The sequence below is a fragment of the Anabrus simplex genome, chromosome 2 (assembly GCF_040414725.1).
Source record: "Anabrus simplex isolate iqAnaSimp1 chromosome 2, ASM4041472v1, whole genome shotgun sequence".
Taxonomy (NCBI): Eukaryota; Metazoa; Arthropoda; class Insecta; order Orthoptera; family Tettigoniidae; genus Anabrus; species Anabrus simplex.
The window spans coordinates 1,139,076,239-1,139,102,242 of record NC_090266.1 but is presented as its reverse complement, the minus strand read 5'-3'; the positions used below and the strand labels follow the sequence as shown (position 1 = coordinate 1,139,102,242).

At 41.8% G+C, this 26,004-nt stretch overlaps 1 protein-coding gene across 1 annotated transcript in view; it reads left to right on the top strand.

The window, feature by feature from the left end:
- The window catches only part of LOC136863809 (diuretic hormone receptor-like), a 368,577-nt gene that overhangs the window by 278,679 nt on the left and 63,894 nt on the right, over positions 1–26,004 (top strand). The window contains exon 9 of the mRNA XM_067140148.2: positions 8,930–9,105. Within this exon, the coding sequence (XP_066996249.1) occupies positions 8,930–9,105 (176 nt within the window). The remainder of the gene's footprint in view (positions 1–8,929; positions 9,106–26,004) is intronic.

Below are 26,004 nucleotides of genomic sequence, written 5' to 3'. Positions count from 1 at the left end.
TGAAAGTGAATGAACAGATGAGTTATGAAGGATAGACTGTTTATGTGTGTAGTGCAAAGTCTAATATATTTTGAGAGGGCGGGTAGTGGCTTAGGTAGTAGGTAGATAAATAGGAAGAAGGAAGGAGTATTAAGGAGAAGTGTGTGGATGTAATTTGGAAGGTATGTACATAAAAGGTTGAAACGTGAAAGGGTATATGGAAGGAAGGATAGAAGGAGCAAAATAGTCGGAGAAGTAGAGTATGTTAAAGACAATACACTCATAAGAAGAGAGAGAAAGTGCTGAAAGAGCTCTGTAATAACGAGTAGAGAATGAGGTATTAAGGATGGACTGTTTAGGTGTGTAGTAAAAGGCGATGTATTGTATATTGTTAAGATGTGGTGAGCACAGGTGTGTGGATAATGTGTATACGTATATGTGTGTGTATCTGTAAATGGGAATTCTATGAATGTTATAGGATAAGTATGAGGGCGGTTAAGAGGGGTAAGCATAAGGGGCATCTGGAAATGCACCTGTAAAGTAAGTGAGAAAGGAATTGTTGAATGAGTTAGTTAGGAAAGGAAGGGATAAGCAAGATGATTGAGTTGTATGACGTAGAGGTGAGAGTTGGAAAGATAGACCTGACCTATCTCAAGCTAAAGTGCCGAATCAGACCGACTGTACTTGTAGAGTAGAGTAAGGTAGGAAATAGTACTGTATTAGGTTAGAGGAGAGAAAGATGTCAATGAAGCAAAGAAAGAAGAGCCGAGTTATGGTATCCGTCCCGACAGGAGATTGCTTCATGTGGAGCCGGCAATCCGCCCACGTGTGAGCTGCTACATAGAGGAACGGTGGGGAAGCTAGCTTTGACATCCTAAGAGGTCTATGAGGGCTTGGTTTCCGGCCTCATGAGACATGCGTGGTCGCGGCATCTCACGGAAGGGTGGTCGGAGTTCCTCACCAATGGGTGATGTCGCGGATGTCGCAGCCTGACAGATTTAGTTATAGAATTAGTTACCGCATAGATTTAGTTATAATTAAGTAGTTAGTCCAGTCATGTGCTACTTTTATTTCCTTATACCGATGGTTTGTAACTATGGTGGGTAAAAAGCTGTATCAATATTTTTTTAATTATTAAACCTCATATCCGGTGGCGTATACTGAGGGCTACCGAGGCTATCAGTGAAATCTATACCTCAAATGAGAACGATGGAAATCTAAAGCATATTATAAGGTAAGCCTGTGACACATTGTTCTATTTTACAAAGCTTGAATGCAATGAGAAAAGGCGTTGCACGAATTTCTGAGACCAAGGCACCGGAGATTCACCTTGTAGCCCAGGTGCTGCATCCCTCTCCCCTAGACTTACCTCGCGCGGCTTGATGCTGATGTCAGACAGGTGCGGGGACCTTGGGGGATAGGTGTGCTAGGATACGCTCCGTCAGATCGCAACTGCTAACTGACAACCATGCGTTACTCACCGTATTTACTTCTTCACCTCACATTTCTGAATTGTGTAGATTATTCTGATTTAATTATACAGATAAAAGAGTGCTGGTATTTTACTCCCATTTACTTCTATGTCCTTGTAGGAAGATACTGCAGGGCTGCTGTTATAGGAGTAATATTGTTTTGTTTTTTACAGGTAAATCTGCTAAAATAAAATGCAATCTTTCAGATTTAATGTTCTCTTTTGTTGATTGGAATAGAACCCCTGATCTTGGGTCGGACACCACCATTGATCTCTCGGGAAAGCTAATAAACCGGAGAACGACGGGGACGACCGCTTGTAATGCTGTAAACTTCGGAATTTTACTAAATAATCACAATGTATGGCATCTGTATAGGCCTTGTGGTGACATAATGAGGACGAAATGAATGCCGAGGACGTCATAAACACCCAGTCCAAAAGCGAGGGGAATTAACAGCACGAGGGGGTTGATTCTGAGAACTGAACCGGGCCCACCGATCAAAAGCTAGCATTCTGTCCTTTTACGCACAAAGCCGGACCTTAACTTCCTAAATCTTAAGCTAATATCTCCCCTGATCAGGTGTTGATTATTGTCGATAGCAGAGGCCAGGACAGTAGCTTGTGAAACAGGCTTGACAAAACAACAGGATTCTCCTTTGGCTATTGGCTGCAGCTCACGTAATGAATACAAATCGAAATCTATCTAAAGCAAGTGCAGGAGCAGAGTAGGCGTCCGATGGGTGCAGAGACAGGGTGGCCATGGTTGGTCCGCGGAATTTGGGAGATGGATAGCGGCTGTCCCCACCGACGTCTGTCCGAAAAGTGGTTTCCCGTTGTTTTCCAATCTCTTGCACTGAGGCGAATGCTGGAACAGTTCCTAGAATAGGCCACGACCACCAACAACTTCACCCTCACCACTTTAAATCTCCTTTTCCTGAGAGAAAGCGTCACCTTCCAAGAGGCTCCATACTCCTTCAGGTTATTAGTAGGTATAACCTTGGGTGAATTTAATTAATATAAAATAGGTAAATAAAGACAATTTGGACTCCATACAGTACATATTCCAAGAATGTTCATGTCTTTTCCTCAGAGATAGAGTTTCCTGATTTAGAAATAAGACTTTCATGTCTGGATGTGTAGCTGGTGGTCAATTTCAGTCTCAGTGAGCAACATTATATCAACGATGTCCAACATATTCATATGCAGGACGAATGATATGAAGAGGAGTGGAACCAACTCAGTTCCGTGCGGAATACCACAGGAACAGTTATATTGCTAAATAACATAACCCATCTGTTACATGTCCTCGATTCTTTAGATCGTGAGAGGAGACTTAACTCCTCCCTTTGTTCACGTTGTTTATGAGAGATAAGAGAATGTTCTGGTTAACATTTTCAGTTACAGTTTCCTTACCTAACACATTACCACCATTTAGATGATCACGAACCCTAAATCGAGATTTTCCCGGGGAAAAATCAGCCAGCAACTTGTCCACCTTCAGGTAGTTGGTACAATTGTTGACAACTACTTTACCATGTGTCTTGTCTAGAGCGTCTGAAATGGAAGAGAAACAGCATCAACAGTATTCACCTTTGTTCAGAATAATATCCAGTCATTGGTGAAAGTAGCAAAAATGAGGGAAAACAAGATAGTAAGTGTACATATCTCCTCTCGAGTTCAAGGAGGGTTAAGGGGACACTCCACACTAAAACCTTAAAATTGAAATCGCTATTTGAGATCTATGAAATGCTTACTTTCATATCCCAAAGCGATTCGGCTGTATGCGAATTAAAAATAGCCTAAAAATATTTGAAGTTTGGATTGTATAAGAGGGGGCGTGGCACGTTGCTAGCTGCCAAAGGTAGTCATGAAACACAACCGGAAAGCTGTCAATGTTACAGACATTTTGTTGAGAGTGAAATTCCTGAAAGTTTGCATTCTGCGTTGCCCTTTTACAGCAGTTGTGTTATGTTAATATAACTAACAGCGAATATAAGTTTGTGTAGCTATTTTCGTTGTCAACACGGAAGAAATGTCCGCCAGAGAGTGACACAGGTTCCCATCGTGTAAATAGTAACTGCTGTTAGTGTAAATTGTGCGGAGTAGGCGATACCATGGTCTTGAAATTACAAGAAGAAGAATCCCTAACGAACCAGGAATGAAAAATATATGGTATTGGAGAATTATTCACTTTACTGAAACTGTATTCAAAACCCATTTTGCCGTAGGTTTGTTTTTCTAACTTCAGTGGCAACTTTCTATCCTAAATATTAACTAATCACAGGAAGTTGTCAAAAGGTGTCTGTATTTTTTATACGTTAATATTGTACGAAATCTAATTTCTCTAGTTTATTATGATATTATTTACAGATATTTAAGAAGTACTTAAATTAAAAAATTTAAAAATCTGAAGGTCAACGAATAAAAATTGTCATAAAATATATGAATAGAACCGTTCCGTTATATGTTTCCAACGTAGCTAAAATCTGTAATGAAATAATTGGGGTCTGAGTACGAAATTTCGTTTTCAAAAAAAATCATTAAAAATCCTATTAAATATTCCAAAATCACGAACCAATATATTTCTGGACCTCAATACTTGGGCATTGCCACGTGTTTACATGATAAATATGATTTCAGAATATGGTTGAAATCAGTCTACTTATTGGGTGAGGTCTCCTCTTAAAGGCTGAAATGTACAAGTAGGGCAACTGTATATTTTAGGAAAACTCTTATGAAGGATACTTACAAAACACAACGTAGAATTCTCTACGATTTCTGACGGGGAAGGGCAGGACATTCCCAGTAACTTCATACGACACACTCGCTTCTATTTGAGTAATAGTCAGCCTAAGTTGATTCGATAAGCATTGACGTCAGATCTAAGACACGAGCAATATAACGTTAAAGGATATATTTCCTTTCTACTTTTTTGAGAGTGTTATTTTTTGAATTTCTTTGGCAGCCTTTACAACAAACAAAATATATTCAAGATAATTTATTATAAAGATTTCACCTATTCAATACTTAAAAATCGACCACTTAACAATTAAAAGTTTCTACATAAACTAGAACATGTTTCGGCCTTCTTGTGCCCATCCTCAGGTAGATTATATTAAGTATTTTAATCACAAACAGAGACCAGTTAAAATCAGGTAATAACACACTAAATCGTTCTTGTACAAATTAAAATAACTAGGCTCATTTTAAACAATATTGCCTTGCATAATTCAGTGGCTGATTGGGCTTCTTCCTGAATGCCAAACAAAATGCAGCAGAGTCACAGGTGTAAGAGTGAAGAAACTGTAGACAGTGAGGACATGAGCGCTCTTCCTCCCTGAGTCACGTTTTGTGCATTTCTATTTCTTATAACCTACTCACTTGACTGCAACTACGGTAGATTGTCTGGCAGCGAAGATGTTCATGTTGGAGAAGACTGCTCGGACTCTCACTACTCATTTTACTGTTCTCCATCGCGAGTTTCGGGATTAGCCCCGGCTGTACGGCTGGAAGGTCGATTTCCGCAGTACTTGAAATACGGAAGAAATGAAAGTGAGGTTTTTTAGAGAAAGTAAAACTAGCGACCATCCTCTAATAACATTAATTAGAGGGAAAAACTGGGAAGGGGTAGAACACTTCGAAAAATGTAGGTATCAGCCAAGGAAAAACAAGTGCTACAAAGGGCGAGAAAATAAAAGAAATCCTTAGGTCTCAAATGCTCTAATTTGAAGGTGGGGAGAAAATAACCGAACAGTTATTTTGGAATCGGTCTCCGATCTGTTCGTAAAATGAACAGTAAGCCGAAACACCGTATTCCGAAAGAACAGCGTTCAGTATCGCCTGCACTCAAGCAGGATTGGTCTAGCAACATCCTGCTCGGGAATGACGGTGTTCTGTATCGCCAGCACTCCACCGGGATTGGTCTGGGAACGCTACGGTCTATGCGTTGGAGAACCTCGCAAGCACCGTTGTTTGGCAGATTGTTCCGGCACCAGGGGAACGTGAGTGCTGGTCGTAAGAGGTGACTAGAAGGGCTCTTAACTTCGGAGCGTGAGTTGCAACCACGGGGCACTCTGCTGACGGTGAGATTCGATGCCACTCTCTCCAGGATGCAAGCTCACAGCTGCGTGCCTCCAACCGCACGGGCAACTCGCCCGATGAGAATGTAAAAGGCGCGCGCATTAGTCAGCAATTAGACAGATGGTATGTATACATAACATGACATCGATTACTTAGTGCACGGCTGGTCCCTGGTCCGACAGCTCTGCACTCCGACCTGCCAACCGAGGACGCGGCTCACCCTTGGTTCTGCGACTCTGTATTTGGGAACGGAGAGGGGCTGGTCCCCATCGTCGACTGTCCTGAGAATGGTTTTCCGTGGTTATCCATTGTCCTGCACTAGGGCGAATGTCGGGACAATTCCTAGTAAATGCCACGGCCGCCAACCATCTCACCTCCTCCGATACAGATCTTCTGGCCTGAGAGACGGCGTCACCGACTAGGAGGCTCGCTTCCCCCCCTTCAGAGAAGGAATTAAAACATCTAGTAGTAGCAGCTGTATGGTTTCGGTCACGTAGATATCAACTTGCTTTCGGAGGATAGTGGGTGTGAACCCCACTGTCGGCATGCGTGAAGAGCGTTTTCCGTGGTTTCCCATTTACACATCAGGCTGCACATTAACTAAGGCCACGGTCGCTTCCTTCCCAGTGTTAGCCTTTCCTCTTCCTCCATCGCCATAAAAATTATCTGTGTCGGTGCGACATAAAGCAGATTGCCAACAGTAGTAAAAATGAAATGACGTATAGCTTTTAGTGCTGGGATATCCCAGGACGGGTTCGGCTCGCCAGGTGCAGGTCTTTCTATTTGACTCCTGTAGGCGACCTGCGCGTCGTGATGAGGATGAAATGATGATGAAGACAACACATACACCCAGCCCACGGGCCATTGGAATTAACCAATTAAGGTTAAAATCCCCGACCCAGCCTGGAATCGAACCCGGGACCCTCTGAACCGAAGGCCAGTACGCTGACCGTTCAGCTAACGAGTAGGACGTCAACAGTAGTAATAGGAGTGAATAATAGTACATAAACTGTGACTGTGATCAGTCGTGATATCACGACATGTACTGTCGTAACGGGATCCGCGGGAAGCGATGTCATCAAGGAAGGGGCATCACCATGGTTTTTTGAGTAAGTCAACTTATTCTAAGTATAAAGTATTTATAAAAATGGAGCTTATTCCTTCAGAAAGTAAAAATAACTTGAACCTTGCCTGTGACAATAGAGACGGGAGGCGGGGTGGGCGGGACCAGCGGCAAGTAGAAATATCAATAGCCCCTGCGAATTGTTGAGGCATACCATGGAGAAATTGGTTGAGTCCTTTCGAAAGTGATGGAAGCGGCTAATAATGGACAGACGCCAGGAATGATCTGGAAGCGGAAACAGCGATTAGCATTGCCTACAATTTTCCGCTGGCGTATATGAAGTTTTAAGCTCGGGAGCAGTAGCCTTAATGAAATGAAATGGCGTATGGCTTTTAGTACCGGGAGTGTCCGAGGACACGTTCTGCTCGCCAGGTGCAAGTCTTTTGATTTTACGCCCGTAGGCGACCTGCGTGTCATGATCAGGATGAAATGATGATGAAGACGACACATACACCGAGCCCCCGTGCCAGCGAAATTAACCAATGATGGTTAAAATTCCCGACCCTGTCGGGAATCGAACCCGGGACCCCTGTGACCAAAGGCCATCACGCTAACCATTTTGCCATGGAGCCGGACAGCCTTAATGACTTTAGTAGATAGTAAAGTACGCTAACTCTCAAAAGTCATTTGAGTTTTAAGTGCCATCTGCCTGGTGTCATTTCTTGATGGATACAGTACTTTTGCATCCATCTCTTGGCACAGGCCAGAGTAAAGTGTAGCTTCCACCAAAGTCCCAGTCAACATCCATGGCTGTGACAATATGGAAGTTGCTGGGGTATGGGTAGTGCTGAGTAATGACATTCAAGCATGACTAGTGGATCTGACTGTTATGAAAGGTCCTGCTAATAGGGTCAGTCGTGCTGCAATAGTACTTTCTGACCCAGTGAGGTAAGCAATGGCAAACTACCTCACTCCTCATCTTGCCCAGTACGCTTCATTTTGGTGCTGCCATTGGTTTTTGAGGTTTCCTTATAACCGCATAAACTTTGGTGGAGCTATTTGAGGATCCAACCAGCCTCTGGGCTGATGACCTAACAGACAGACAACAACTTGTATGTATGCATGTATTTTTTAATAATTTATTACAGCATGTTCCATTAGAGAAAGTGGTACTACATGGTTGTATGTACATAATGACAGTACTAATTAATACCCTACATACAATTATTTACATCTGACTTTTTCAATATTAAACTTGACTGCTATTTCGTTGTAAGATCCTTTAGGTGTTTATCCACAAGTTGGTATTTCTCCATTGGCCAGTGGCCATCTGAGTTTATAACATTTCTTTAAAGTTTACCTCTCTTGGAGTTGAGTAACTTATACTCCCAAATGATATGGTCAACTGTCTGATGGTTTGTTTCACCACATACACATTTGGGTCTTCAGTAAGTTTCAGCATAAGAATTATTAATCAAATTACCCGTAGCCTGTTTTCTTAGCTATCGTGTTATGACTTAGGTTTAGTTTAATTTTCAGTCTACTCCGTACATTAGGAAAGTATAGTCTTGTTATGCTTCTGTTTGTAGTGTTTTCCCACTCGCTCTCTCACAATCGAATGGTTTCCTCCCCCAAGTCTCGTTTGATTGTACAGATAGGTGTTAGATGGTAAACGACTTCTAACCGAGCTCGACAGCTGCAGTCGCTTAAGTGCGGCCAGTATTCAGTATTCGGGAGATAGTAGGTTCGAATCCCACTGTCGGCAACCCTGAAGATGGTTTTCCGTGGTTTCCAGTTTTCACATCAGGCAAATGCTGGGGCTGTACCTTAATTAAGGCCACGTCCGCTTCCTTCCCAGTCCTAGCCCTTTCCCGTCCCATCATCGTCATGAGACCTACCCATGTCGGTGCGACGTAAAGCCAATAGCAAGAAAACTACTTCTAAGTCCAGGTTGTTTGCAGCTTGTTTGGCAGATGGTCTGCAAGTTCGTTTCCTTCATTGCCAGCATGAGCCTTGATAGACGTAAAATGTATGATCCAGTTTCCTTGCTCAGGATATCGTAAAATACTTTGCATTTCTTCTATCTATGTACTGTGCTTTTGAGTGTTTCGTGAAAGATCCAAGGTTATTTCACTGTCAGTATGTATGTATGTATGTATTGAACCATTGGTCATGGGTTTAGTATGTATGTATGTATGTATGTATGTATGTATGTATGTATGTATGTATGTATGTATGTATGTATGTATGTATGTATGTATGTATGTATGTATGTATGTATGTATGTATGTTGTTTGAAATTCTATAATTATGTTCTGGTGACATTATTGTTGCAGGGCTTCACAGTTGCACTCTTCTACTGCTTTTTAAACACTGAAGTACAGAACACCGTACGTCATCATGTGGAACGCTGGAAGACTGCCCGAAGCCTCGGAGGAAGCCGCAGATACAACTACAACTACAGTAGCCACAGCAAGGACTGGTCTCCTCGATCACGAACAGAGAGCATCCGGTAAGACTGACAATGTTGCTTGTTGTCGAATGAAACATCATTGTCCTCGAAATTCAGTAATTCATTGTAGAAGGTCGAGAGGAGATATTTCATAGGGGCACATACTATTCTGGTTACCATCTTCGTTCACTTTCTCAGCGGGAAATGATTATGACAAGCCTTGTTTTGTCATCAGGGGATATAGTATATACCTGCTAATTGCCTATCACATACTTTTGCTAGTTGCTTTACGTCGCACTGGCACAGATACGTCTTATGGCGACGGTGGGACAGGAAAGGGTTGTGAGTGGGAAGGAAGCGGCCGTGGCCTTAATTAAGGTACAGCCCCAGCATTTACCTGGTGTGAAAATGGTGAAACCACGGAACCTGTCACATACTATTGATGCTGATTTCCTAATGTATCATATAAAAAGTATTGGCATCCTGCCTGGAGTGAATAGAGAAAATTTTGAAAAGAAACTGAAATGCGAGTAGGCCTAGTCACTGAAAGTAGGGTAGGTCTATGGTCGTGCAACCCTCTCTTTGTTTCTCATCCTTTTCGTGAAGCCTATCCTAGATTACACTTTCACTTAATAAAATAAAGGGTTCAGTAGAACTCGGTAGGCCTGTAGGTACCTGTAAGTGAATGATTCAAGGTACAGTAATCACTGTGTTCGAATGTGGGTAATCTCCAAGTGAGAACATTAGCTCTTATACCAAAATATAACTACTACTACTACTACTACTACAAAACGTATTCATTCCTCCCCTGAAGGGGGAAGCGGGCCTCTTAGACGGTGACGCCGTCTCTCAGGCCGGGAGATTTGTTATGATGAAGGATATGTGCCGAGAAGGTGAGGGGGTGGGCGGCCGTGGCCTATACTACGAACTGTCCCGGCATTCGCCTTAGTGCAGGAGAATGGAAAACCACGGAAAACCATTCTCAGGACAGCCGACGGGTGGGGCCAGGCGTGAAGTCCGGCACTGTGCCCCAGGCCCGTCTCCCGAATGCAGAGGCGTAGAGCCACGGTACAGCCGTGGCCAACTTTTCTCTGCTCGGTTGGCCGGTCAGAGTACAGAGCTGTTGGACCACGGGAAAGCCGTGGCCTCTTAAGGGACGAAACCGAAGGCCGAAACCCACTCTGCATTCACCGACCCCAAAATATAACTTAATGAATTTCATGTACCGCGTTTATGTTTCGTTGAGTGTTAATGAGTAACAGCGAAACATCTAAACACATTTTCCATGAAAAGCGAGTTTAAACGTTAACGCACAGCTATGTTAGAGGTCAAATCTTACGGCCTTTGGTCCAGTAGAACTCTCACTTCTTTTAGACATTTCATATGTAACGGCTACAGATTGCGCTATACCGGACAACACCATGTAATCTTGAACCAAAGCCACGCCGTCACTGAGTATGTCTGTTCAAGTTACAGACAAACCATCAGGAAACAGTGACTACAGGTAGTATGTCGTTCGAAAAATATAATATCCAATAATCTTTAACTTACCAAGGTTCGAACCTGACCTCGAAGGTGTATGTTAAGTGATGTGAAATTCAGTTGATTTTTAGATGTCACAGTAACGTATTTTAATGAATACAGTGCATTTCAGTGTCCTATTTCAAAACCTCTAGAACTACCATTGGAATTATTTTCGAAGCGAGATGAGCAATAGTTGTGTTGTTTTGATGGCATAATAAAAGTACAGGCCGGCAGTCAGAAATGTAGCCCATACATATTTTCCAGCAATGAGCAGAAAGTGGTTTTCTAGCTCGAAGTTTATATTTCTTAAATGAAACAATGCCAAAATTAGCATCACAGTGAGATCTTTTGCAATACCCTAGAGCAAATATTCAATAAAATATCGATATCTGACGTTTTGAGTGTTGTCTGTTCCATTTTAATTGGTAAGGTAGGGGTTACAAATACCGGCACAGCACCTAATTTCGTCCTCCTAGAATTTCCATTTTGCACCATTGGTGCCTAACGTTTAGCCGCGCGCACACGCGTAGCCTCGTCCCATTGTCTTGTTCTGAGAATTGGTTGTGTGTACCATGTTTTTTTTCTGTGCACAAGGAGGATTCATATTTCATATTGAGCTGAGTTAGTGCAGCATTCAAATTAAGAGAATGATATTCATAGAGTGAGCACTGTTATGTGTATGGAATACTGGACTGCATTTCAGTCGTGTGGTGTAGTTCCCGGCGTGTAATCACTACAATGGCGTTGTTGGCGTGAGTTACAGTAGCGGCCATTATTATGAACCAGGGAATGTTCGTAATGTAGTCCCCTTTAATTTTATTTGTTATTTATGAAGTTTATAATTTTTCAGATGAGAAAACGCAAGCAGTGGGATTAGAAGTCTATGAAAGAGGCTATTAAGGCAGTGAGGGACAAGATAATGGGTTATAAAAGTTCAAGTAAAGCAACGAGCAAGCAACGTTGAGAGACAATATTAAAAGGAATACCAAGAAAACATTTTTCATAAATGGCTTTCAAGTAAATCGTTATAATGTTTGTTAAGGGCAGAAAGAAAAAGATATTAAATTAATTGTACTTTTCATAAATTTGTTGGGGACGAAATTACGGACACATTTTTGGTAGTTTAGTTTTTGTAATGTTTATGTTAAATGTTGACTACCTTGCGTTATAACAGTTCCATTGTAACTTGTCCGTAAATGGAGAATATATTCAGTAATACTTATACCACTTTCTAGCCTTGTCCATAATATTCCTGAATTTCTACAAACCGAGCTCGATAGCTGCAGTCGCTTAAGTGCGGCCAGTATCCAGTAATCGGGAGATAGTGGGTTCGAGTCCCACTGTCGGCGGCCTTGAAGATGGTTTTTCGTGGTTTCCCATTTTCACACCAGGCAAATGCCGGGGCTGTACCATAATTAAGGCCACGGCCGCTTCCTTCCAACTCCTAGGCCTTTCCTATCCCATCGTCGCTATAAGACCTATCTGTGTCAGTGCGACGTAAAGCAAATAGAATTTCTACAAGTCGAAATCTGCTAAGGGGCGAAATATGGGCCCCCTATTTTACTAATAATATTGCTTACCTCGGCCGTACCGTAAGCAATGTGTAATTTGAGGTTTACGTTTTCTTACTGAAACATCCTTATCAGTATTCTATACTAGGCCTATTGTCTATTGTACAGAAGTCGTTTTATATGGGCTAGAGGTAATCAAATTTACAAATGCTGGAAAAGCTGACAATATCTTAGAGTATGGGCAACGAAGTGATATCAACCCTCTTCACAACTATTTAGAATCTCATTAATTATCCAAAATAAACTGTTATGTAACCCTGTAAAACGTTATCGAAACTAACCTGTGACTGGAAGAGTTGGAGAAAATAGTCTCCTACCAGCTGTTGCCTTATATCCATGCATGTCTCTCGAGATATGTCAAGGGTAAATGACACACGTCAGGCAAGTGTACTACGTATTCCGTACCATCATGTTCCATCCGCATTGTGTCTCTTTCGATCAGGAGCTGCATGGAAATTATTTTCAGAACCAAGTCAGTTATGAAGACTGGTCTTTAATACATGATACACCGAATTATTTCTGTATCTTCTTTACAGAGGAATCAGCGTTTGCAATTCACGGTAAGTCAATCTTATAAACATAGACTGCACTATTGATCAGTGAACAATCTTCATTGGCTTCTCCAAGCGGAACATCTACGTCCGTGAACAGTAAACGTACGGTGCAGAAGGGTGAGCTGTCACCTCATAGAACCCTATTTCGTAGTCACATCATGGAACACATAAACTTGACTGACGTTGAACGAAACACAAACTGCCTTGAAAAAAAATGTTTCCAGGTAGATGAGCTGGATGAAGAGGACCAGTAAATTGGCCACTCCTCGTTTAGCAGCATTACTTCCTGTGGTGAAAACTAAAGTATATTGCCAACAACTATGTTCTGAAGACAGTGAAAATCATGAAACGCCGTAGCGTTTTTGTGGAATTGCTTGCTAAGACGGAAATTACGTTAAATGACACTCCCCTGCAGCTGAAGAGGAACATGTGATAGTAGTAGAAAATGTTCTAAAACAATGGGTGATGTGTCAGCATTTTCCTACAAGGTCATTGACCCCTAGTTGAGTAGGTAGGTTGATGTGCTTGAGACCCGAGGTCATTGACCTCTAGTTGAAGAGTATGGCTATGGTAGTTCGCGGATTTTGCGTACGAGAGAAAGCCTAACCCCAGAAACGCGATTTTGTAAGGGCCTAAACTCACAGACGCCGTTTTGATATTGAGTAGTTAGCCTACGTGAATTCTATACCCAAACAGTGCGCCACTGCACGTTCTATGGAGAATAAAACGTCTTATCCTTGCTTACGAGAGCAAGCCTTACCTCACAGGTGCCATTGGATTGGCCTAACCTCACAGAGGTCATTGAAGGGCACGAATAGTATGGCTAGGTACAATCTATACCGAGCTTGCGTACGAGAGCAAGCCTTACCTCACAGGCGCCATTGGAGGGGCCTCACCTCTCAGGCGCCATTAGAGGGGCCTAACCTCACAGGTGCCATTGAAGGGGCTTGGGGTACTTTTTGACACCCTGATAATCTCACTGAGTGCTTATTGACAGCATGACGTCATGGGATACTTTGGAGGAGCCGAATCGAATGGTTCCTCTTGAAAGAGACGAGAAGGAAAAGTCAGTGCGACAGCAATGCTAACCTCAAGGACCCCTTGGAGGAGCCGAATCAAACGGGTCCCCTTTGAGTAGCCGAATTGGACAGACGCCCCTTGGAGGATCCGAGTCGGAAAGGTCAGTACGAGAGCAATGCTAACCTCACGGACCCCTTTGGAGGAGCCGAATCGATCGGGCGCCCCGTGGAGGAGCAACTGAACGTACATTGGCTTACTACTCGGGTATAGAAGGTACATTGCCTTACTACTCGGTATAGAAAGTATATTGCCATACTATTCGGTTTAGAACGTACATAGTATAACTACACATAAATGGCGTCTGTGAGGTTAGGCTTGCTCAGAACGTACATTGGCTTACTACTCGGTTTAATCATCCCGTTTATCAGCAGAATTAGTTGTTGACTACAAGAAATATTCATTAAACTCTTGGATAAAAAGAGCAGTTACCATTTGTTGATTATATTTTCTTAACATTTTCAAGTATGCTATACTTACATTATTGATATGTCACCAAACAGGAACATTAGCTTCAAACATACAAATGCGTGGGTAAATGACGAGGAGGAGGACACGGTGAGGAGGACGGGACCTTTTACCATCTGGTAAGACGTGAACCCCGGGTTCCACTCCCTATCATGTGTGTAGCACGATTTGTTTCGGGTCTATATTTTTACTTACCTTTTCCATTTTACCTTTTGTCAGGTGAATAAAGAGGATGAGGGCCGCGGGGGTGAATGAGGAGGGACGTGGTGAGGACGAGACCTTTTGCCCATCTGATAAGACGTGTGCCCTGGTGCAAGATGAAAGAGGAGGAGGGCAAGAGTGAAAGAGGAGGGCGAGGTGCTCTGCATTTTTACTTACCTTTTTCGTTTTACCATTTTGTCAGGTGAATGAGGAGGGACGTGGTGAGGAGGAGACCTTTTGCCCATCTGATAAGGCGTGTGCCCTGGTGCAAGATGAATGAGGAGGAGTACACGGTTAGAAATTGACACGCAGGCAACCTAGATTGTGGCAAGTAACTGCACTTGGTAGCTGAGACTATACGATTATTATTATTATTATTATTATTATTATTATTATTTATTGTTTCTGCCACTGCAGTGTAGTGATTAATGTGATTATCAACAGTAATGCAAACGTTCAAATTGCATGTAGTAAACCTAGATTGTGCCAAACAACTGCACATGACACTTTACAATTAGTAGTATTATTTCCACCACTGCAGTGTAGTGATTAATGTGATTATCAACAGTAATGCAAACGTTGAACTGACACGCAGGCAACCTAGATTGTGCCAAGTAACTGCACCTGGTAGCTGAGACTATACGATTATTACTATTATTATTATTATTTTATATTTCCGCTAATGCCATGTCAGTTTCAACGTTTGCATTACTGTTAATAATCAAATTAACCACTACACTGCAGTTGCGGAAGTATTAATAATAATAATAATAATTTTTAATTAAACATATGCTAATCTGATTCACAATTGCATGCAGAATTCAAAAATGTGATCAGAATGTACAAGTAATAACTCCAAACATGATAAAAATCTACGAAAATGTCACGTCACGCAAGTACGCGATCTCATTGGCCTGACGTCATCGTACAGGTTGACTGAATTAGCAGACGAAATAACACGCAGTGTGCTGTGAAAAGCAGGATACACTTCGCGTATTTCTACTTTACGTTAGTGTCTAGTGTGGTTAAATTCGAGGTCTATACATTGGATAATTATCTGAGTGGTATATTTTAGACTTAAAATGAATCCTGCGCAGACAGTGAGGCAGAAAACTTATAAATGGTGTAGAGTTCCGATGTGCAATATCACATCGCATACCATCCCAAACAAATTGTTTATAAACGTTCCAAAGACGCTAAAACTAGGGAGAAATGGATTTTGGCGAGCTGGAGAAATGCTGGTGATATATCGGAAAAGTCTACAGTTTATTTTTTGAAGATTTTAACGTAAGATGAATTTGTTTGAATTTTCAAATCACTTTTCCATGTCAGCTGTTCTAGTGGTAAAACATTAAATTTTAATGGATGATGCTTTATTTAAATGCTTCAATTACATCTTGGAATATGAAAGTAATAAACAGTGCATTAAATAATGCTGATTATTAAAGTATTCTCCAAACTTAACCTATGTTTTGGGTGATCCATGTCAAGATAATAAATCAAAGGGGTTGTGAACCATTTTGACAGCTCTAATTCTACCAATATATCTTGGCATGGGACAGTTATGTATGTCTTTATTGAAGAGCTTAATTGGTAAAGAAATTTAGGCTATATCTAAATACTCTATAATGTAACAAAGAATAGGCGTGTACATCATGAAAGGAAACAACGTGAATTTAACAAATGTATAACTCTACACAAAACCAATGCTTGTCTGTTGGAGTCTTATAAGTTAAAAATGCTCAATTATAATAATTATCATAATATTAATGAAATAAATAACATAATTGCACACAGGTGAAAATAGTGATGTAGGTGTTTAAAATATAATCCAATTTAGCCTAAGTTTTAGGTTATACAAGCCAAGTCAATAAACCGAAGGGTAAAAATTCCGCGCGAGTTGGCCGTGCGGTTAGGAGCGCGCAGCTGTGAGTTCGCATCCGGGAGATAGTGGGTTTTGAACCCCACTGCTGGCAGCCCTGAAGATGGTTTTCCGTGGTTTCCTATTTTCACACCATGCAAATGCTGAGGCTGTACCTAAGGCCACGGCCGCTTTGTTCCCATTCCTAGGCCTTTCCTGTTCCATCGTCGCCATAAGACCTATATGTGACGGTGTGACGTAAAGCAAACAGCAAAAAAAAAAAAAAGTCACAGCACCCAAAGACGTTCCTGTATTGAGCGACTAAAATGTCACCAGGACACTTTTCTTTCCTGATATGCTCAGCTTGTTAAAAGCCAAATGTAATTAATGTTACTGGCTTCACGTCCCGCTAACTACTTCTACGATTTTCGGAGACGCCGATGTGTAGGAATTTAGTCCTGCAGGAGTTATTTTACGTGCCAGTAAATCTACCGACACGAGGCTGACGTATTTGAGCACCTTCAACTACCACCGGACTGAACCAGGATCGAACCTGCCAAGTTGGGGTCAGAAGGCCAGCACATCAACAGTTTGAACCACTCAGCCCGACTTGTGAAAACTAGATGAAGTCATATTTATCTTTATCATGTTTAACTTTTTCCCTCCACAAAGATATTTAATTCTCTTCCATGGGCCCCGGAAGTGGGTAGGCCAGTTGTCCCAACCATAAATATATTTTTGGGGGGGAATGATAGATTATAGCCCTATAGTACTATGATCTTTCTTTCTTTCTTTCTTTCCTTCTTTCGTTCTTTCTTTCTTAATCAGTTTATCCTTCAGGGTTGGTTTTCTCTCGGACTTAGCGAGGGATTTCACCTCTACCACTTCAAGGGCAGTGTCCTGGAACGTGAGACTTTGAGTATGGTGATGCAACTGGTGAAGAGGGCCATTACCTCGCCCAGGCGGCCTCACCTGTTATGCTCAACAGGGGCCTTGTTGGAGGATGGGAGGATCGGAAGGATAGACAGGGAAGAGGGAAGGAAACGGCCGTGGCCTTAGGTGCCTGGAGGAGAAGTAGGAAAATACGAAAAACCACTTCGAGGATGGCTGAGGTGGGATTCGAAACCCTTCTACTCAGTTGACCTCCCGAGGCTGAGTAGACCCCGTTCCAGCCCTCGTACTATTTGTTTTCAACTTTCATGGCAGAGCCGGGAATCGAAACTGGGCCTCCGGGAGTGGCACACATTAACCACTGCACCACAGAAGCGGACTAGTACTATAATGCTACCTATATGTTTATGTTAGTGCTGAAATCCGATTTCTTACTTTACTAATGCTGAAAGCTCGAAAATGTAATGTTATTCTTTAATAGGGGACTCAGTCTAGAAGGAAATGTTGAAAGTGATGTGATATCTATCCAGGTTCGTTGTTATCCTAATACTATGGGTTACAGTACATTGCACGTATATAAAAGACGCCACTTACAAACTTGCTTGTTATCCGCGAATTTCTGCGGCCACAAAAGTCACTATTTTTCAAGAATGATGACATTTACACATGGAAGATTGTCTGATTGTGCTGTTTTGAACCTTTCTTCCGCCATTTTGAAGTTATTCGCGATCATGAATAATAAACAATCGGCTTTTAGCAACGGCTGATGCACAACGGCTGGTAGAGCTCCATGCGGTACTGGATCGTGACGTCACAGCGCGCCGCTTACGTCAGAGGCCGTTTCACTCGCCTTGCGGAAAGGCACCATTAAATATTTTTTTAATGGTAGAAAACAAGACAACATACCACAATGTAATACGTTTACGTACTATTTCATTGGTGTACTTTTCAAAAAAAATATTTTTGAAAATGATGCATGTTCCCAATTGCTACGGGGATACTCGTGGAGCAGAAAGAGATGAAAGAAGGTGCTGGGGTGAATGGGTCTAACTACTATATCAAAGTTAATTTAAAACTTTCACAAAGGTTATATTTCTTTAGAATTTCAAAAATCAACAAATAACAAGGTAACAGGTACAATTAGGAATTTAGAAACAAGACAAGGAAAATACAATATAGTGAAATTTACAAGTCCTGGGTTTCAAGCCCCTCGCTTTACGATTCTTGAGCTCTCAGCTCAAATTTACAAATAGCGCAAATTTACTCAAGGGCAGAAATCCCCTAATCCATGGAGCACTTGCTCTCAAAATACAACATCTAGCCTTCCGAAGGCTCTCTTTACAATTACAAAATTTGAAAAAAGAGCTAACAGGCTCTCAGTTTCTTACTGCCTACTTAAGGCAACATCAACTTACAACACTGGCCTCTAAAGGCACAACTTGCGATATGAAAACTGATTTATACAGGGGTATTTAATACCCAACCTACGGAGGACTTCATAGAAAAGGAACAGGTTAAATAACTGGCCCAAACACAAAATGAATGGAGGCGTACCCTGCACTCCACGATAATAAACACTAAAAACCTAAAGGGGACTAGGCCGGATGAAACAGGGGCTATTCCCAAACTTCTGAGGTGACTCGTATAGAATTTACATTACCACATTACAGAATGAAAAACAGTTATCAAATGTAGTCACCTTAAACCAAGATGACGGGGAGCTCGAGAGGGTACATCACTCTCTATCTCCGATTTACAGTTAAAGATGTATGAAATTTTTACAATATGCGGCTGAAAGTTTCGTTTGTAGAAAAGAAGGTTACATAGTTAACGATTCGGACCTTTTTCTCGGGTTAAACTGCGGAGTTAGCAAGAAAGAAAGAAGTTATGGGGCCATTACCTTGTAGATGTACTGCTGAACTATGAAAGAGGCCACCCGTCTCCTGCTTTGACACACACTCAGTAAGGTGACGATCAGTTGGTCAAGAGACGTGAAAAGCCGCAGTTTATAAACCCTCAGGGAAGGTTCGAGATCATTCAAGATGAATCAGGACACGCCCTCTTAATTTTTATTGGCAGATACAAAGTGAAGAAGAAATACGTGATTGGTTGGAAATTAGTTACAAAAATTAGGTGTTGGCTAGATTCAAAACGTGCGGAAAGAAAAGGAAGAATTGCCAACCCAAAAATAAACGGGCATCAATCAGTTACAAAAATCTAGAAATACAGACATTTTTAAAATCATAAGTTCTTTCACTTCGCACCAGGGTGCGTGATCATAGTTTTTTGGTAGTGTCATCTATGGGAGAATGTCCAAACTTCTTGATGAATGCCAAACAAACAAGGATAAATTCAGTCAGTGTAGGCAACTGCACAATAACAAAATTACTCGATATTTTAGTGGTGACATCTTCTGATTAAAGTTCCAAGTAGGTGTAGTTTCAGTTTCACTGTTTTACCAATAGAGGAGTTCTTTAGACGCTGAATTTGAATGCGCTGCGTTGGGGTGTACCTCCCGGTACAGCCCTCCCCCCACAAATGTCCTTCCTTAGGGTGACACAGAAGACTTTTGAAAAAAAAATTTCAGTTGAAGAGAAGGAAAAAATTGTTCTAATTTTTTTCAAGTTGTTAGGTAGAAACTAGTTTAACTCCAGCATTAGAGTGTCCTTTTTGTTGTAGAGATTTAACAACATGATAGTTTTGACGGCAAGACCTGCCGCCGCTGCCGATACTCATTTGATGTCGCCCGGACCCCTCAAGTACCCTCAGATACCCCTCTCCCGGTACTATGAGAGGGGTAGTCGTGATGATGGTCGCCGCAGATTAGAAGTATATGTACAGTCCCCAGATGGGTTGGCGGTAGGGGCACCGCACTTCAGCCTTTGGCGGGAGATGGACTCCGGCGCGCCGTTCACAAGTAGTCTTCACGGGAGTGGAGTGGGCCCGTACCCCACTTCTGTTGCAGTACGGCGGCAGACAGCTGAGGGGGCGCTGAAACAGTAAGATCTAGGCGACAGAGAAGTGTTGCAGCAGACTTGAGAGTACGATCTTTATTGGTGATGCAGAGGGGCGGGCGGCGTGGAAAGGGTTTTAGTGCCAATAGTGCGAAGATGCAGGAGACGGGGGCTTGGTAATGGATACTAAGGAATTGAAATCAGGAAAACCAGAGGGGAAGATCGTACATAACAGGTCATATACATAATTACATACAATAATAGGGCAGAAGGCCTCAAAAAATCAAAAAAATATAACCTTCAAACTGCTGTTAAATTTTAGTGGCAAATGTACTTTAATTATACATGTTTGATTTGAGAGAGTTGTACTCTACAGATCCTCTCTGTTGCTGGATTGCTCACTAACAATGTAACGGGACTCAGGAAATCCAATCTAATGCACGGCCCATGAAATCTTGGGGCAAGCTTGCCCATGGGAACAAAGTTTCTAACCATGACTTGATCTCCGACTTAAAATTGGTGGGCCTCCGTCCACGATCATATTTTTCCCTAACCTTTTCATGAGAAACCTTCAGGTTGTGCTTAGCTTTCTTCCATAGATCCCTAATATTATCGGGATCTATTGTCTCTGTTAAGATATCATTGAGTGACCAAAGGTTAGAGAGCGGCGTGTTAGGCACAAATTTAAACATCAGAGAAGCTGGAGTGAACTTGTGAGATTCATGAACCGCCGAATTCAAAGCAAAGGCCAACCAATGCAGGGATGTATCCCACCTGGAATGATCTTCGTGATGAAATTCAATTAGAGCAGATCTAGGATTACGATTGACCCGCTCAGCCAGAGATGGTTGAGAATAATACGCCTATGTAGTTACATGTGATATAGACAGGTCGAAACAGAATTTGCGGAATAAGTTGGGTGTGAAAGCTTTAGCATCATCAGAAGCTATATGTTGACAAGGACCAAAAGAAGCAAAGATGGTATTCAAACAAGAAATGGTGGACTAAGCGGTAGCCAGCTTAGTCGGAAATAACCAGGAAAACCTAGTGAAACCATCTACACTCACTAGAATGAATTTGTTGGCGTTCCCCTTTGATTGGGGGAAGGTTCCGACGTAGTCTATATAGAGGCGTTCCATGGGGCGCGACGCTTGATGAGAAGATAATAGACCTAGCTTAGTGGACAAGGTGGGTTTACTAAGCAAACAAGATTTACAAGCCTTTACCAATTCTCGAATTTCGCCGTCCATACCTTTCCAAATGAACATCTCTCTGATCTTTTCTCGAGTTTTGAAGATGCCTAAATGCCCCCCTAATGGGGTCTCATTATATTACTTGAAGATCATAGGCACAAGAACAGTTGGAACCACTACTTTCATATTTTGATCATGCCTCGACGGGGAACACAAAACCCTGTTCCTCAATACATAAGGGACAACATGTTCCCCAGAAGAAAGGGTCTCAATAATAGGGGCCAGCACGGGATCTTCACGTTGATATTTTTCAATATCCCTGAACAACATGGGGGCATCAGTTAGAATGGCAATAACACCCGAAGGTATGGGCGCGGGAAGAGATGAACTACCATCCTGTTGGGCGGTCTCCACATCATGAGAAAACATGCGGCTTAGTCCATCCGCAACAACATTTTCGGATCCTCTGATATGTCTTACATCAAATTGGAACGCAGAAATCCTAATGGCCCAACGGGCTATGCGACCAGTACGACGCGGCCTGGTTAAGACCCAACTTAAGGCTTGATTATTAGTTTCCAGGTCGAACTTGACATTTTCTAAATAAAGTCGGAACTTCTCTAATGCAAATAAAACAGCCAAACCTTCGAGTTCATAGATAGAATATTTGGCCTCTTGGGCCGATAATGTCCTAGACGCATAGGCGATGGGTCGCCTTCCGAGTTCAGTTTCCTGAAGAAGCACAGCAGCCACCGCCGATGACGAGGCGTCGGTTTGAACGATTAATTTCTTGTAAAAATTAGGCATAGCGAGGACGGGGGCGTTGCAAAGAGCTAATTTCGAATCTTCAAAAGCGGCTTGTTGAAACGGTCCCTACTCAAATTTGACGCATTTCCTACGAAGTAAGTTCAAGTGCGCCGCTCTGTTAGAGAAGTTGGGAATAAATTTCCTGAAGAAATTCACCATGCCTATGAACCTGGCAACACCTTTGATGTCCTTAGGAGGTTTGAAATCACGGATGGCCCGTGTTCTAGAATGATTAATAGAAACACCATCGGGCGACACAATATGCCCTAGAAATGACATGGAGGGTTTGGCAAAAGCTACCTTTTTATAACTTGACAGTTAACCCCGCTTTACGAAGGCGAATGAGTACTTCCTTTAGATGATCAAGGTGTTCTTCAAAGGTCTCAGAAAATACCACAACATCATCCAGATAATGGGACAGGTATTCAAATTCGATGTCGGAGAAGACCCTATCTAGCAGTCTAGTAAGCACGGCTGCCCCCGTAGGGGGAACGAAAGGCACGCGGTTGTACTCATACAAGTCCCAATCCCTGGCAAAAGCTGTTACATGTTTCGATTCTTCAGCTAGAGGGATCTGATTGTACGCCTGATTAAGGTCTAAGGTGGTGAAGAACTTAGCTTTCCGAAACCACCTGACATGAGGGTAAAATGAAAATAGGTAAGTGAATGTGCAGAACAGAAAAAAATCGTGCTACGCACATGATAGGCAATGGAACCCAGGGCTTACGTCTTACCAGATGGTAAAAGATCCCGTCATCCTCACCGTGGTACTCACGCATTTGTTTGTTTGAAGCTCATGTTCCAGTTTGGCGACATATCAATAACGGAAGTATAACAGACTTGAAAATGTTTAAAAATGTAATAAAAAACGGAAACTGCTATTTTATCCATGAGTTTAATGATTATTTCTTGTAGTCAACAACTAATTCTGCTGATGAACGAAATTATTAAACCGGGTAGTAAGGCAATGTTCTTTCTAAACCGAGTAGTAAGGCCATGTACGTTCTAAATCCGAGTAGTAAGCCACTGTAAGTTCTGAGAAAGCCTAACCTCACAGACGGCATTGGTGAGTAGTTAGCCTACGTACTTTGTAAACCAACTAGTATGGCAATATACGTTCTATACCCGAGTAGTAAGCGAATTTACGTTCGGTTGCTCCACCTTGGGGCGCCCGTTCGATACGGCTCCTCCAAAGGGGTCGGTGAGGTTAGCATTGCTCTCGTACTGATTTTCCGACTCGGCTCCTCCAAGGGGTGTCCGTCTGATTCTGCTCCTGCAAGGGAACCCGTTCGATTCGGCACTTCCAAAGGGGTCCGTGAGGTTAATATTGCTCTCGTACTGACCTTTCCATCTCGGCTCCTCTAAGGAAGTCCATGACGTCATGCGGTCAAAAAATTTCAGTGTGGTTAACATGGTTTTAAAATGTACCCCAGGCCCCTCCAATGGCTCTTGTGAGGTTAGGCATGCTCACCGACGCAAGCTCGGTATAGAATGAATCTAGCCATACTACTCGTGCCCTCCAAAGGACTCTGTGAGTTTAGGTCTCTCCAGTATGGCGTCTGTGATGTTAGGCTTGCTCTCGTACGCAAGGATATGACTTTATTCCTCATAGAACGTGCATTGACGTACTACTCTGTTATAGAATGCACGTAGGCTAACTACTCAACGTCAAAATGGCGCCTGCAAGGTTAGGCCCTTCCAAAATGGCGTCTCTGAGGTTAGGCTTGCTCTCGTATGCAAAATCCGCGAACCACCATAGCCATACTATTCAACTAGGGTACAATGTCCTCGAGTCAAAACTCCCTAGCCTACCTATTCAACTAGGGGTAAATGACCTCGTAGGAAAAAGCTGACACAGCACCCATTGGTTTAGAACATACGCTGCCCTATTACTTGTGATATCAGCATGATGAGGCCAGCTCATAGATCAAGACGAAGTAGAGACTGCTTGAACCAAAATGTTTCCAGTCGGGTGTGTTTGGGAAAGAACCGGTAACTTAGCCATTTCTCGTTTAACACAATTTGATTTCTTGTACTAACAACGACATACTGAATACAATGGAAAAAATAAGCTGCTCTGTAGCCGCCTCGGATGATATTTCTTCTGAAATGCTATATCACATGCAGCGATATAACCGTGAAAACTAGGAACTGTGTATCGTTTCCGATGCCCTTCATTTTCAACAAAACTGGTGAAGGTACTCATATATCAGTTGTAGGTACACGTATCCTAGCAGTAGCAGTTCATGTGGAGCAGGCAACAATCAAAGTTTAAAATAACAATTTTTATTGCGACTTTTACACGGGTATAGAGCTCAAAACGTCATTTTAATTCTAAACGTATCAAATTTTACTTTGTTAGTATTAACAGGCAATTTTCCATTTAATACACACAAAGTTCTTGCTAGAAATCCACTTTATTATCGTTGATGGAAACCCTGTATGGGCTACATTCGGGTACGAGCACATTTCTGTAATTCTATCGATGAAAACAGCTCATTAATTGCACATCTCGTTTCGGAATTATTTGCGGTAGTAATGTTAGGGGATTTTCATGATATATAATGCATGCATAAATATCAATTTTCTAAACCATAACATGCTCCCTTAACACTGATTAATGATTCGAATGCAAAATAACTTAATGTTCTGAATATTAAGCAGTAATCTTTCCAGGAAATAAATTGGGTAGAGTTAGAAGTAACTAAATAAATTCATAGCTTTTAGGATTACATTTACATTATTCGAGTGTAAAATAGATACAATATCAGCATAGGAAGTGTGTTGTATGTTGCATCACAAATTATTTTTCCGAGAGCTGTCTTTGCACTCAGATCAGATTGATCATCTCCAGAAGGAACATGTTTAAAACATGAAGCTACCTTCGTTGTTATGTACATTTGCGAACAACTTTGATCTAGTTTCGTATACAGCATTAAAGAAAGAAACTTCTATAAGAACAGTTTGATAACATGAAGTTGAGCTCTGTCTTAGAGAAAATAAACTTTCGAGCACAATGTATCTTAATTAAGCAGACTATTTTAACTTCAGTTCGTAACGGTGTTCCTAAATCCTAAAATGTTTAAGAGGGTGACAACACTCCGTACTCGACTAAAAAATCCAACTCTGAGATGGCTACGTAAAACGTTTTCCACTTGTAGAGCTTACGCAGTGAATATTACATTTAGCTCATCGATGTTCAGTGAAGATGCCTGGCTAGTAGAAATAGTATTACTATCAATCCACTTGACAATGACCATAAACTGAATATTTAAATTAGTGGGGTGGAAGAAAGCTTTAATTCATCCTCCTCTAATCAAAGATTGCCAGACGACAAAGTAGAATTTAAAAATTGTTCTATTAAAACAAATTTCAGACCCCCTCTCCCCCACAATCTTGAAGTTCCCACTGATGCTCTGAGGTAAAATTTATATGCACTAAGGTGTGTAGAGACATATTTACTTAAATTTACACGATGTGTTTGCACATGATATGGTTCAAAATATATGGAAGGAAGATTTTTGCCATTGACTTATTTAATAATTTTTCATGTTCCGTAAATCTATGATAGAATACAAAATGATATTTGGAACAGAGATGTCATTTTTAACGTACAGCACCACTCCGCGTTCTATATTTCACAAATGTTCACTGATGTATTATTGTGGCCACCGGAGTTTAAACTGCCTATGTTTGTCTTTAAGAGAACACAGTACTGAATTTCGTGGACTCTAATGTATTGTCTTCGTTTTGGTACATGTCACTAAGTCCGAAATCTTAATTTAGTAGTATGGATATTTTGATTGTTTGATTATACTTAGAGCTACTTTTGTGACTGACATCAGTTCTTCTTGACAG